General features: G+C 47.7%; 1 protein-coding gene across 1 annotated transcript in view; it reads right to left on the bottom strand.

Moving 5' to 3' along the window:
* Positions 1-4,762: 4,762 nt before the first annotated feature.
* The window catches only part of TET3 (tet methylcytosine dioxygenase 3), a 64,255-nt gene continuing 54,529 nt past the window's right edge, over positions 4,763-14,488 (bottom strand). The window contains exons 8-9 of the mRNA XM_023187959.2: positions 13,328-13,664; positions 4,763-12,546 (exon numbers count right to left, since the gene is read on the bottom strand). Coding sequence (XP_023043727.2) covers positions 10,763-12,546; positions 13,328-13,664 — 2,121 coding nt within the window. The 3' untranslated portion in view covers positions 4,763-10,762. The remainder of the gene's footprint in view (positions 12,547-13,327; positions 13,665-14,488) is intronic.

Raw genomic sequence — 14,488 nt, 5'->3', positions numbered from 1 at the left:
AACTTTTTATTTGGCTTTAGATAACTTGGTTAACTTGGTTTCCTGTTTATTTTTTACTTCCTTGAGTATAATTTTGCTGATGTCTTGGCTCTTACTGATAATTTTCTTTATTGGGAGTAGTTTTATAGTTTATGTAAATTTTTTTTTTTTTTTTTTTTTTTTTTTTTTTTTTTTTTTTTTTTTTTTGAGATGGAGTCTCGCTCTGTCACCCAGGCTGGAGTGCAGTGGCATGATCTCAGCTCACTGCAACCTCCGCCTTCTGGGTTCACGCCATTCTCCTGCCTCAGCCTCCCGAGTAGCTGGGACTACAGGTGCCCGCCACCATGCCCAGCTAATTTTTTTCTTTGTATTTTTAGTAGAGACGGGGTTTCACCATGTTAGGCAGGATGGTATCGATCTCCTGACCTCATGATCCACCCGCCTCGGCCTTCCAAAGTGCTGGGAATACAGGCATGAGCCACTGCGCCTGGCCTTATGTAAATGTTTTAATGGATTTCAAAAGGAGTTAGTTTCTTACAGATACTTTAAAAGCAAGTAAATAAGTAAATAAAAGGAGTGGGTTCTTGGTGGTATTACTGGCATTACCATCAGAAGGCCCTTCATATTTGAGAGGCCACATGGGGAGGTGCACCAAGGAGATAATCAGATAAAAGACACCAAGTGGCCTGCAGTGGTACTAAAGATGCAAACTGGGGCCAAGTCCTGTGAGGCCCTGGGACAAAGTTAAAATGTTGTGTCTTATCCTGAGAGCTGTATCAAATGGGGAGTATTGAGGAGTATTACAGGGAAATAGTACCATCTGATTTGGTTTTTAGAAAGATTATCTGAGTAAGGAGATTGGTTTTGGTAAGCTGGGCAGGGCAATCAAATGGGGGTTAGAATTCAAGTCTTTCAAATAACACCACCTCTTGAAGATGCTCTAAAGAGCCTAAAGTCTTCCTGTAGAGCCACTTTGTTGCACCTGTGCCTCTTGTGCCCCTAGACCCACAGACTCAGGTCATGCCCTAGGCTTTACTTGTAGGTAGATTCCCACCAGTGAGGACAATGTCCCTTGGATTTGTGGGTCTTAAGGTACAGAAGAAACAGGGGTATATTTGGATAGGGCACAGACTTTGGCACCAAATACACCTGGGTTGATTTTGGGCTCTGCCATTTCATTTCCTAGCTGGATGGTCTTGAGCAAGCCATTCAATCTTTCTGAAGGGTCTCACATTTAGACCAAGACATGAGAGGCCTCTGCCCTGGGTCCCCAGCTTTAGAGGGCTATACTGTGGTCCTCATCCAATATACCTCTGTCCATAGCAGGAAGGAGTCCATATCTGTAATTAAGGCTTACACATGATAGTCTGTATGAATGGTGTTCCCCAGAGTTGTGCAGTGCACAGCCTGTACGACTGTACAATGTGGGTTGCTAATAAAAGTAGCAAAGAGAAGCAGAATTGAGAATGCTGAGGATGTAGAATCTAGACTTGGCAGGTGTCAGGATATGACTGGGAGAATAATGGGAAATTTGCTGGAGAGTTGAGAGGTCAGTTTTAGTTAAGACTTTGGCCTTACCAAAGAGCCACCCAGAGCTATCCAGCAGCCCAAACTCATGAGGGAGGTCAGGGCTAGACATGGCTTTGGAAATCATTGGCATTAGGGTCATAGTTGAGGCCTGGTGGCTGAACAAGTCCTTTGAAGGAAAGCTGATAGTCTGTGGAGAAGACTGTGTCAATTCTCTTGGGGGCATTTTTGTTTAAAGGACAGGAGTTCACAAAGGGGCTCATGAAAGGGGGCAGGGTCCTGGGACAATAGAATGTTCCTGGCTATGCAGTCTGGGAGCAGAGGGTTTCTAAGGCTTCACAGAGGTCAGTGAGGACAAGGATCGCTGGCCCAGAAGTTGACTGTTTCTGGAGAAATAAAGGTACAGGTGAGTGAGTGGTATGGACCTTGAAGCTAGGAGGTTGTCTACACCTGCAGATATGTGGTGGTGATAGGTAGGAGTGGGAAAGGTGTATGAGGCAGAGCAGGGTCAGGCTGGGGTGAACCTGAGAGCACGTGATGGGGAGAAGCCACAGGAAAGGGTTAATGGATGAAGCATGTTCCACAGGAGCAGCACAGGGTGCACATGGAGAGTGAGAGTCGGGAGTACCAAGCAGCAAGGGTGTGTGTATGGTAAAGAGAACAAACATACAGGAAGATGGTTTGAAGTGTAGCAAGGGAAATTGGGCAGGTTCTGTGGACCTGGGGTTGGGCTTCTCAGTAGAGGAAAGCAGACCTCTGCTAAGACCTCTGGAGTGGGGATGAGGTGCTGGGGGTATCTAGAATTTAACAAAGCTTTGTCTTTCACGTCTTCTGTGTTGTCTTCATGGCTCTGACAAGAACATGCACTGGATTATGTGTGTTGAACATGTCTTCAGGGCTTCATGTCCCCCTGCATGGACATGATGTATGTATGGATGCACCATCCCATGGACATGGGATGTTGAATGCCTATTATTTTCACAGTACAATGGGACATAAAGATGACTAAGAGTTCTCCAAGCTTAAGAAGCTTACAAGAGCATAACACACAACAAAGTTGCTGACTAAGTTGTGTAGCTGGGTTGGGTAAACCAATACTTTGACAAAAATTAAGATTCAAAATAGGCAGGGAGAGTGGGTTAAACAGTTCATTTAAGATGGCTACACTTCAACTGCTGTGTGAAGCATTGAAAAAAAAAATGCATGAATTGCATGAAGACTGGAGTTAGTGGACCTGATTTGGCACAAGTTCACAAAAGAGGTCACTATGTGGCCAAGACTAGTCTTGGACTCCTTAGTGACCTAAAGCTTTGCATATGTCAAGAGTAATAATGATAGCTCTTATTACTGCTGTGTCCCGAATGCCTGGCACTTTCACTTATGTAGCAATTTTTTTTATCCTTATATCAATCTTATGCGGTATCATCAGCCTGTTTTATTGACAAAATGATACAGGAAGATGAAATGGCTCATCAAATCACACAATTGGGAAGTGAGGGAGCCATGTTCTTTCCAAGCCACAAACTCTCAGTAAAACTCAGCTGCTTAAAAAACTAATAAACCTTGGTGTGCATTTATAAAAATAGCATGTCCAGATCGTGGGGCTCCTTGGTGTCTTTGTGCTTGGCTTGCATGAGCCGGATCCCATCTGGAACAAATTGCTCATTTCTAGAGATCCCAATATGAATAATGATGCTCTAGGTGTGAACAGACGGGGGCGCGGTGGGGAGTAGTGGTGGACGGGGCCTGGACCTGTTACAAGAAGGTTCATGGAATTAAGAATGTAGTCATGTGGCAGAGGGGAATTTACTGCAATGCTTCTTAGCATAGAAAGAAATAGACTGAGTGGGATTTACATGGAGGCACATTTAGATTAGTTCAATTTATAATTGCAACAAGTTGGGATGTTAAAGAGTTTGATGATTAAATGCTTCTACATCCATACTAAAAAAATTGCTAGGCAACTATTTAAAAAGATGCTATTCTGCATACTGATAAAGATAGTTTAAGTGCAAAAAGATTACAGCATTGTATTATTGTATTCCATTTGAAAAAATACATATGGGTCGTATTTACACACACAGAAAATGTTTGCAACCAGTATGTGGTTCTCTTGTGGTGGGATTTCAGGTAACTTTTAAGAACTTCTGTCTTCTAATTTTCTATATTTAACATGGAACTTGTGTAAGAAGAGATGGCAGCATAGTTATAGCGAACCCATAGTGAAACCAGCCCCAGCTGAAGGAGGTCCTGGCCCTCCCTCCAGGCTCTGCAGATGGCGCCATCATGACAGGCGCTCAGGAAGGGGACAGAACTAGGTATCTTCCAACTCAAGGAGGGAAGCAGGTGACAAAACAGTGTGACTCCACTTTTGTAAAACATATAAACATGTTTGAGGATCCCTGGATAGCCAGGTGTGCCAAGGCATTTCCAGTGGGTTCCTTTGCAAGCAAAGTAAAATGGAGATAAAAACCTCGAAGCCGATCACCTGGCACTCATTATGATCATGGTGTTTTCACTCAGATGCCCTCAGAGATGAACTTTCCTGTCTAGAGTGACTTGGGATGTTGGGATATTGCCGAAGTTCTTATCAACAGCTGGGCTGGTTGTCCCTCAAAGACACTGGATCAACTTCAGTCAGATGTTTCACGCAGAAGGAAGAAGAGCGAGCAGATTCACTATTCTCTCTTCTCCTTCCTCAATTCCTATTCCCTTTTCAAGAACAGCCACCTCCAGAATTGGCGATCTGAATTAAAGAAGGTAGCTCCAGGCATGGGATCTTACAGGAAACCTCTGCCTCTGGTCAGCAGAATCTCCGGTTCCATATTAGCCACTCCCTACTAGACTTGCTGTTCAAGCCATCCCAACCAAGCAGCATTCGGTGATCCTTTAGCAAACCTAACATCAGAAGTTAATTTTAGTAGGAGGGGAGTATCATCTCCCAGTGGAAAGAAATTTAAAACAAACAAACAAACAAACAAAAAACATAAAAGGCAAAGAAAACAAAAAGAGAAACATAGATGAGAAAAAGGCCATCTCCACTTTCCCCCTTTAGATCCCGTCTTCACAGCTGATAGCCTTTGAACATTCCTTTATCCAGGTGGCAGAATGGACAAGGTCAGGTTCCACCACTGCTATTTGTGAGGGCTTCATTTGTGCATCTACAACATACGGTGGGAGGGTGAGGTTACAGGGTTCCTGACACATCACATTCCAGTCCTGGTTCAAGGAGGGGAAAAAAAGAACCCACACTGAATTTGAGTGCAAAAAATAAATATAAAATTTATTAAAACACCCACAATATTTTAAAGATACCAGGAGTAATACAGTTCACAAACCCAGTTGTTTGTGTAAATTATAATAAAATACAAATCAAAAAGGATACATACTTGCAATTTCTAGGCACCCTAAATTAAATTTACTGAAACACTGAGGGAGAAGGGAGGGTAAAGGAGGGGTAGCTCAGGAGGCAAACCAATAAAGTGGAAGGAAAAAATATTAACAAAAAGGTAAAAATTATACAAAATAAAATTATCAGCATAAATTTACTGTACTAAGAATATCTACAGTTTAATACACATCCTATTGCCTTGAGACATTGCAAAAATCTACCATTCATCCATCAACCCCAGATAAACTTCATTTCAAGTAGCCACAGTTTACAAAGTCAAGACGGAATATTCAAGTATGGTTGTTAAGTTCACCTCCATTGGAAGCCAAGTAACCAAACAGGAATTCAAAGAGATAAGAAATAAAACACATCAAAAAGCTACAGGGTTCTAGATTAAATCTAATGTATTAATATGCCATTATACGACCTGCTCTTGTTTCTTTAATTGGAATACATGAAAAAGAAATGACATCACTCCTGTTTTTCTCCCCTCTTTTCCCCTCAAAAGAAAAAAAAGGGTATTGAAACCAAGAAAATTTGGAATGTTCAAATGAGCCAATTAGTTTCTTAATTTAAATCCCCGTGTGAAGAGTGATGAGTTACCCCTGAATGACAGGTAGTCAAAACGCGAAGAGGGAGCAAACAATACCACTACAAAAAGCATCCCTGATATCAGAATAGAAGCCAATGAGGAAGTAGGCCAAATCACTCGCTGATTCTTAGGCAAAAAGCAACTTTAGACCTTGCATTTCTGTGCTGCGGTCTCTGCTCAGGGGAGAATCCTATTGCTCTGCTCTTGCCCGCAGCTCTGCAGGAGGAAGGGCTGGGAGCACCAGAGGGGGCCGCCCCTCCCCCCGCACTCGCGGAGTGCACTCGCACTCCGTGCACCTGGATGTGGGACTGTATAACTCATGCTGGGGGTATGCACCTCAAAAATGTTTTGGTCCAGGGTATGTTGAAGTTGACCATATACTACAGCAGAGGCAGCTGGCTAATAAAACTAGGTTTTGAGGGAGTCATTTCAAATGACAGCAACAATGACTGAGAAAGCTCAATGAGATGGGCATAGGAAATTCACATTTTATTCAAAAGCAAAACTTAAACATGAAATACAGCCAACTACGCTCCTTCCTTTCGGCGTTCCGCTATCTTAACTGCCGAAGAATGAAAAACAAAATGACCCCAGATTTTTCAAGGTCAAGTACGTCATCAGACAGACAACCTGCACGTATTGGACCCTCATGGAATCTACTTTACTGAAGTTGTCATGATGTCCTGTTTTTGAGGTATTTAAAAAAATTATTTTGACAGTGGATGACACAAAATGGAGCTTCCTGTTGAGTTTTTAAAACATCAACTTCTGTGGACCCAAGAAGAAATTTAGGTTAGCACCAACTAAAAAGCAGCCTCAGTGGCATCGAGTGAGCAAAGAAAGCTCCTTCCTTTAGTCTGAACATAAGGGGTTACCAATGAGAGGCAGAAGCAACGCTGGGTCAGAGAATGAAGCCCCTGCCCACCATGGTCCCGGCCAGTGCCAGGGGAGGAAGGAGATCCATCTGGTCTCTCTTGGTGTGCCCTTGGGACTCCCAGAGATGTCTGCTTAGCACCCTGGGCTGCAGGAGAAAATCTGTGTCCCTGGCTACGAGAATGCCTATCATGCTAGGAGAGGCAGGAGTACCCAACTCCCCTTCCTCAAAAACAAAAACAAACCAAAAAAACCCTTTGCCCTTTCTTTCACATCAAGCCTGAGAAGACAGGTGTGGAACCAAAGCACCTGCCAAGCCAGGCAGGCCCACTCCCGATCACAGAAAGGGAGATAGCTGCCTCCTCGACTTGCTTTGTTTGGCCACCAAGGGAAGAATAATACAACACAACACAACACTGCTCAGAGCAGATTATAGCACGGTAAACGGGTCTAAGACAGCACCAAAAGAGGGGAGGGGAAAAAAAAGCCAAGAGACTGGAGCCCACCTTGTTTTTGGTTGGTTGTGGTTTCAGAACGTTGATAGCACCTCAGCAAGACAGGATCAGGGACAGTCACATTAAAACACCATAGCACCATTTTATTTAGACTATTTCAATTCATAAAAATGCTTCCTAGTCCACAAAACACACTTCAGTAACAAAAGGAAAGAGATACTGGTTGAGGCACGTCAGGGATATCATAGTTTTCCACCAGCTTTGCCTTGGTTTGAGATCTCATGGTGATTAAACCTCTAGAAGCAAGTCTGGCTGGGTTTCTCTCAAAGAAATTAGGCTATCATCGACTCATTGTCAACCATCCTTGCACATCTACTGCTGTGTGGTACAAAGCAGTTAAGCTCTGCTACTTCTTTCCTTTAGCGCTTTAAAAATCCCTTGCTCTCCAAACTACTGTTTCCAAAAGAGGCTGGTGGAAGGACCAAGAGGGGGCGGTGGGGTATCATCTCTTTCCACGCACACCATCGTCACCTGGGTGAGAAGGCAAAGCAGTACCCATGAAGCCGGGGCGTGGGAAACATTGGCCCTGCTAAAAACCAGACCCAAAACCAAAAACCAAAAAACCCCCCAATCCATGCAACGCCTTTAGTCAAGATTTCTGATGGTCAGATGATGAGATTTCTTGAGCTAGCACCAGTTATTTTGTGAGAACCTGCTGCGAAGCGATTTTTATTTTAAAAATCTCGTAGCACAGAACTTTACAAGCACTTCCCTTGCACGCAACAGGCAGGGAAAACAAAACAGAGCAGAAAAGGAACCAAATGTTTGCACTGCACATGGATGGTGTCCGTGGACAGGGCACACCGGGGAGATGACTAAGACGCCATCGGTTTCCGTTGCTATAATATGACTCTTCGAACTTGGTCATGCTGTTAGGTTCTTTAGTTGCAATGGCTTTATTTTTCTTCTCATGATAAAAATGTCTGTTAATCATCTTTAGGACTTAAAAAATGATAGTGCCAGTAAAAAATAAAAATTTGATTTTTCTCTTTAAGAAACCTTCAGCAGCAAGGGGGGGATAAAGAGCTGTGCATAGTTACTTTTTAAATATATGTCTAAAGCATGCTAATTTTAATGACTGAGATTTGAGGTAGGTTAGACATGTAGTGTACAAATCAGCATGGGCTTGAGCACGGCAACTGCACTGCCTAACTCTGGAAACGCCATTCTGAGGGGAGTGGGGACATCCAATGGAGACTGCCTCTTGACTCACCTCTCAGCAGCCTATTTCCTACTGTAGAAACTGATGAACCAAGGCTGTTTGGGCTGGGGGACAGACGTCGCATGCTTTTAGCTTGTATTGGTTTCTCCTTTCATCTAATGGCTTTCCTACCAAAGGGTGATGAGGGGAAGAGTTTAACATACATCAGGAAGATTCACACATGCCAAGTACCAGAATCACCTGGGTTACACTCGGGACCTTCCAAACCAACAGCCAACCTGGGGCTTCCACGGGTCATACAGACGGTCACATTCTCCAAATGTTTCGTAAAATATTGTATTTCTTGCTTAAGATCATTTAAAATGAAGTTTTCAAGGCACCCCCGCATCTACCTAAGCACGGAGTCAAATGAGACCTGCATAAAAGTACTGATGCGATAAGCAAAATAGCATTTAAAGGACCCAATTTTTCCTCAAAACTAGAAAATTAGCATGCTCATTAAAGACTCTGCTTCCTTTAGCTTGTCAAACTGAAGGTCAGAGGTTTTCCTATAAATCTGAGTTCTGAATAATTCTAAGTCCTGATAAGCTCTTGGGTATTTATTTCAAAAGCAATAATATTTCATTTTTTGTCCTGTAAAATAAATGCAACTTTACAGAATATGGTAAAAGTGGAGGATAGACAAAGCACGTTAAATATTCAGCTACTATTTACAATTTCTCCCACAATTACATGTTAAAACATACTTTTTTTTTTTTCAAGTTGCTGTTTAAATCTAGGCAAAAGTGCTTAAAAAATCTTTCACTATTTACAGTTAAAACCAGACCACATAAATGCTCAGGACATCTTACAACGACCCTCCGCCAGTGCCTCCAAACAGATACAGTAAACACCCAGCAGGCCGTTTCTCAGCTCTTACTCAAGGCACCCGGAAGCTCAGGAACTTGCCTATAGCGGTCATCTGATTGTTAAACATGATTCATGAAGACCCATATCTGAATACAACTGCTCAGTAAACACCTGTTCATCTCAGGGCTCGGTGGTCATCCACCGTGTGGCCACATTCCCCTCTGTGTGTCCTGATGAAGCCCCCCATTCACCACACACACATCCACATGGGTAGCATGAGATCATTTCTGCTAACATCACAAGAAAAACCAACACTCCAACAAAGTTTGACGTGGTGACGGTGAGTGTTGCTCCCATCAGGCCCAACCTCTCTCAACAACGTCACAAAAATTAAGCACCACATTCTCATTTCAAAGAACCAAATGAATGCACCAGAATTTCAGAACAGGTCTGTTAAGGTGGATGAAGAGGGGAAGAAAGGAAAAAAGAAAATGATCAAATGGAGAAATGGCACCAATTAGGGAGGAAAATCATAGCAACCTGTTGAAAATGTTTGACTCTTGCACTTTAAAATTGTTAAGTGTAGGCCCCCGAACCCGATGATAGCATGGAAGAAGCAGGCTCAGGTGTGAGGCATGCACCATTGTCCAATGTGGAAATTCAGGGATCAGGATAGATGCATTAACTGTTGTTACACTGGTCTGCTGAGCTCCTGTAGGATGTGACCTGCCCAAGAGTCAAGAAAGTCCCAGCACAACACTACAGCACCAGGCTCCGCACAGCACCATGCACAGAGCACCACTGGCTTTTCACAGCTTGGGTTCAACTTCCTGTTTTTAAAGATACAGTAGCCCTTTTTCGTATCAGCATAGACTTTGGGGGCATTTTTTTTTTTTTTAAAAAAAACTGCCACTAAGACAAATTCCTTCAGCTCAGCATGCATTGGCTTGGCAACGTGGTGGGCACGGCCCCTAAGAACCTCGCACTCCAGCTCCAGCGTGAGGTGCTGCCTAGTGAACCATAACATCGTGTGACTCCATAAATAACGGACAGAGGATTCAGTGTGGAGACTAGCAAGCTTGAAGCCATCTACTTCCAACCTGGTTTCTGGGGAAAGCTATGCCAGCATCTCACAGGGCTGGCCTGGGGTGCATCTGCCCCTCGACTCCAAGCTGGGGACTGGAAAAGGGACCCCAGATGGTTTTCTGCAGACTCTCCCATCCTATCAGAGAGGACAGAGGCTGTCCTGAGGCTCCCTTCCCCAAAGGGAAGGGGTGTGTGTCGGGAGGGATGAACTGGGTGGCTACTGTCCGCGATTGGCTCTCGAGGGGCAGATGGCTGAGGACCTCGCCAGTGCCCGAGGGGCTTGGCTCGCCGCACCCAGCGAGACTGGGTGGGGGAGCACTACTGGCCTTTCCTGCCCATCCTTTACCATTACTATTGTCGCTTTTAAAAAATCCAATAAATACACATTTTAAATGGAATTTAAAACTACTCCTTTGTGAAAGGACACTATAAACTTTCTTTCCATTATTGTGATATACAAGGATCGAGTTTTAAAAACAAAGAGAAAATAAAAGCCCCCCAAACGGGGGAGGGGAAACAACTTGGAGATATAAATATTAAGATCACGGAAAAATCACCCGACAGCCGTAGTTTCTTCTTCAAAGTGCTGGGGAAGTGGGGGTAAGGGAGGGGCGGGTCAGTTCTGAGGTTTGGACCATAAATACATATATATGATATGCGCATCTATATATGTATATAGAGATAAAAAGACTTCTGCACCCCCAACCCGCCCCCAGGTATGAGGGCAAAAGCACCACAGAGACAGCTCGGGCCGGGCCCGACGCTGAGGTACGCTGGCTCCCTGGCACCTAGATCCAGCGGCTGTAGGGGCCAGTGACCTTCGTGTAGGCATAGGAGGACACGGTGACCGCCGAGTCTGTGGGCACAGCCAGCGCCTGCCGGGTGGGGATAACCCCCTTCTTCTCCTTTTGCTGGGGCTCAGCAACCACGGCGCCCCCCCACTTGCGCTTCTTCCCGTAGAGCTTGGCCTCCTGCTGGCCCAGGCCCAGCCGGGCGGCCTCCTCCTGCCGTGCCCGTGCCCTCTCCGCCAGCTGCTTCATCTTGGCTTCCCAGAGGGCCAGCCCGTGGTTGGGCTGGTTGAGGTTCTTGTGCTGGTAGAAGACCAGCGAGATGCGGGTGGGGTGGCAGCGGTTGGGCTTCTTAAGCGGCGTAGTGGCATGTAGCTCCCGCCGGGCACACTCGATGAGGATGGAGCCGTGGGCTGGGGCCACGGCCACGCCGCCGATGTTCTCGTCCAGGAAGTTGTGTTCACTGTCCGACCACAGCTCCTCCTCTTCCTCCTCCGCACCACCACCACCCTTCTCCTCCTTCACTGCTCCCTTGCTGGGGGGCTCCTCGGCCGGCCCCTCCTCCAGGCTGAAGGGGTCCCACAGCTTCTCCTCCGACTTCAGGGCCCCAAACAGTTTCTCGCTGGATCCCAGGGGCAGACCAAAAGACTGCCAGGCCTTGTCCAGCTGGCTGGCCCCTGCGGCTGGAATCCTGCCCTCCTCTCCTTTCATGGGGTTCCACAGCTTGTCTTGGAACCCAGGACCACCTTTCAGGGCCGAGTTGAAATCCCCTGCCCCCAGCCCCCACGGCTTCTCAGTCAGGCCGGGCCCAGTCAAGGTGGAGGTGCTGTTCCCAAACTTGCAGGGGCTCCACGGTTTGCCTCGCAGCCGTCCTCCAGAGTGGGAAGCCGCCTGCTGCCCCTCACCGGGGAACAGCCCCCACTGGCCATCTGTGAAGTGGGAAGGGGCCAGGCAGCTGGCCCCAAAGGAACTGAGCTTGTCGGGGATGATGGCAGGACTCTCCCCAGACGAGAACACACCCCAGCTGCCACCCACACTGTTAGTCCTCTTGGGGGACATGCTTGGGCCTCCTGAGTACTGTCCCCAAAGGTGACTGGGTCCTCCATTCTGAGACACCTCAGGCAGAGGTGTCTTGCCCATCTTGCCAGCGTCTCTGGGCACAGGCTCGGCCTGGGTCAGCGGGTCTACTGGCTCTTGCTTGATGGATCTGTTGTAGCAGTTGGAGCTCTGGGCAAAGGGGGAGGGGTCCCTGGACACTGAGTGGATTGGGGGGGCCTTGGGAAGTAGATACTCCTTGGGGCCTGGGTACGCAGGCTGCTGGTGGTGAGGAGTAGGGTGGTGGGCGTCTGTGGGAACAGCCTGGCTGGGCAGCTCGGCAAACTCAGCACCACCGTAGGCTGGGCTCAGGCTGTTGTGCAGAGCGTGGAGGTCTGGCTTCTTCTCAAAACTGCCACTGCTGCCACTGTGCCCCCAGGCACCAGGACCCAGGAACTGGGAGGGGAAGACGGGGTTGCTGGATGGAAAGCCATAGTAGCCAAAAGACGGGAGAGCGTACTTGGAGTGGAAGCCATTGACGGAGGTCAGGCTGGGCTGTGCATAGTAGGAGTGGTAGGAGTACACACTGTTCATGCTGTAAGGGTCAGAGGGCCGGCAGTTGCCCAGCACCGAGTAGCTCTCCACCACTGCGTTGCTGCTGTACTTGAAGGAGCTGAAGTGGTTCTGCGGCTCCACCTTGAGGGAGGGCTTCAGGCCTTGCTGGGACAATCCACCCTTCAGAGACAGGCCTGGGGAAACAGAAAGCAAGATGGCAGAGGGGCAGACAACACCACACCCTGGAGAGGCCCTGGGTGGGGAACGGGGGATGGACCCTCCCTCTTTCTCAAGGATGTTTCCTCTTTTGGGACAGGCAGGTGAGGTGCTAAGGTATGTCCAGCCCAGACCAGGATGTGCTCCCTGGGCCTCGCTCAGCACAGGTCCCAGTCCCAGCCCCACTCGGGGTGGGAGGCAATCCCTGGTGAGAAGCAGCTCATGCAGCATCCACAGTACCCCCCCGACTCCTCTCCTCACCCTAGAGAACTCTAGAATTTGCACTAAACCAGCACCACCCATTCTCTACCCAGCCTGGTCAGGATCACTGCAGGGACCAGGGCGAGGAGGAGGAGAACTCAGATGCCTGCCCGCAACTGTCTCTGCCCATAAGCCCTGCCGCCCTGGCACACACCCACGTGCCCTGAAGTGCTGCTACTCACCTCAGTATCTCAGAGGGGAGCAAACTAGAGCACAGAGGGGAGCCTCTGATTCTCCGAGGGATGCAAACTAGAGGAGAAACCTAGTGCTCCCCCTCTACCAAGCTCAGTTCCATGCAGATAACAAGTCCTGCTGTACTTGTGTCCCCACGGCCTCCTATCAGGCTGGCTGTCCTGTGGCTGCTGCAGATACCTTTCTGACTGACAAATAAGCAGAGGCCCCAGTTCCAGTGTGATGCAGGAGGGTGCGTGGAAGAGCGAGGGCCCCCACGAGGACAGCACCAATGCGACTCCCAGCGGGCACCCTCCCCCCACACACCTGGGTCCGACGTAACACCCGCCAGCTCCAGGGCCTCCTGCTTGATCTTCTCCGGAGTGCTCAGCTTCTCCTTCTGAATCTTCTTCTTCTCGGCCGCTGCCTTTCTGGCTTCCAGCTGCCGCTGGCGGCAGGACTTGGCAGGCTCGGGCAGGCGTCGGACCTCGCGGGGGAAGGCGGTGAGCACCTGGATGGCTCCGCTGCCAACCTTTGCATTCTGGTTCTCCTCGCTACCAAACTCATCCGTGCTGGCCATCTTGTACAGGGGGAGAACGTGCAACTGCTCATCCTCAGGAATCTTGCCCACGCAGCGATTGTCTTCCTTGGTCAGGGTGCAGACCTGCCCCAAGCAGTAGGGGAGAGAGGACATGGGGTTGGGGGACCAAGTGCTGGGAGAGAGGGGTCTGAGCACCCAAAACACGTGACCTCATCTTTCCCCACACAATCCCAATACCAGCCACTACTACTTGCGAGAGTTTCTGGAAAGCACACTGATCTTGGTTCACCGGGCAACAGTACTACCAGCATTTACAGTACACTCATCAACTTTCAATGCACATTATCTCCTATGATCCTAAGAAGGCTGAGAGGAGATGAGATACCTGACAAGGGGCCTGGCCAGGACCCGGAGGCTTGCTCTGCCCTCTGGCATAGCACTGACACCATGGCAGCACCACGTTGCCCAGTGAAGCTCAGACCGTCCACCATTATCTTCCTTGTTCTAAATACTTAGTCTCTTTTTGCTTTTAAAATACATTTCCTTTTGGGAGGCCAAGGCAGGCGGATCACCTGAGGTCAGGAGTTTGAACCAGCCTGACCAATATGGTGAAACCCTGTGTCTACCAAAAATACAAAAATTAGCTGGGCGTGGTGGCGGGCGCCTGTAATCCCAGCTACTCGGAAGGCTGAGAAAGGAGAATTGCTTGAACCCAGGAGGTGGAGGCTGCAGTGAGCCGAGACCACACCACTACACTCCCACCTGGGCAACAAGAGCAAAACTCCGTTTCAAAAAAAAAAAAAAAAAGTTTCCTGTTTATTATAAACTCTATGTGCTGATTGTAGACAATTTAGGCAAGCAAAAAGGAAATAAAATCTCCCATCCCACCACCCAGAAGTAATCACTTTAAATACCACGGTCATCTAATTGTGGACATACACAAGTAC

This window comes from Piliocolobus tephrosceles, chromosome 15 (genome assembly GCF_002776525.5).
Source record: "Piliocolobus tephrosceles isolate RC106 chromosome 15, ASM277652v3, whole genome shotgun sequence".
NCBI classification, from domain to species: Eukaryota; Metazoa; Chordata; class Mammalia; order Primates; family Cercopithecidae; genus Piliocolobus; species Piliocolobus tephrosceles.
Note: the sequence above shows the minus strand (reverse complement) of the source record. Positions and strands in the feature narration are given on the sequence as shown.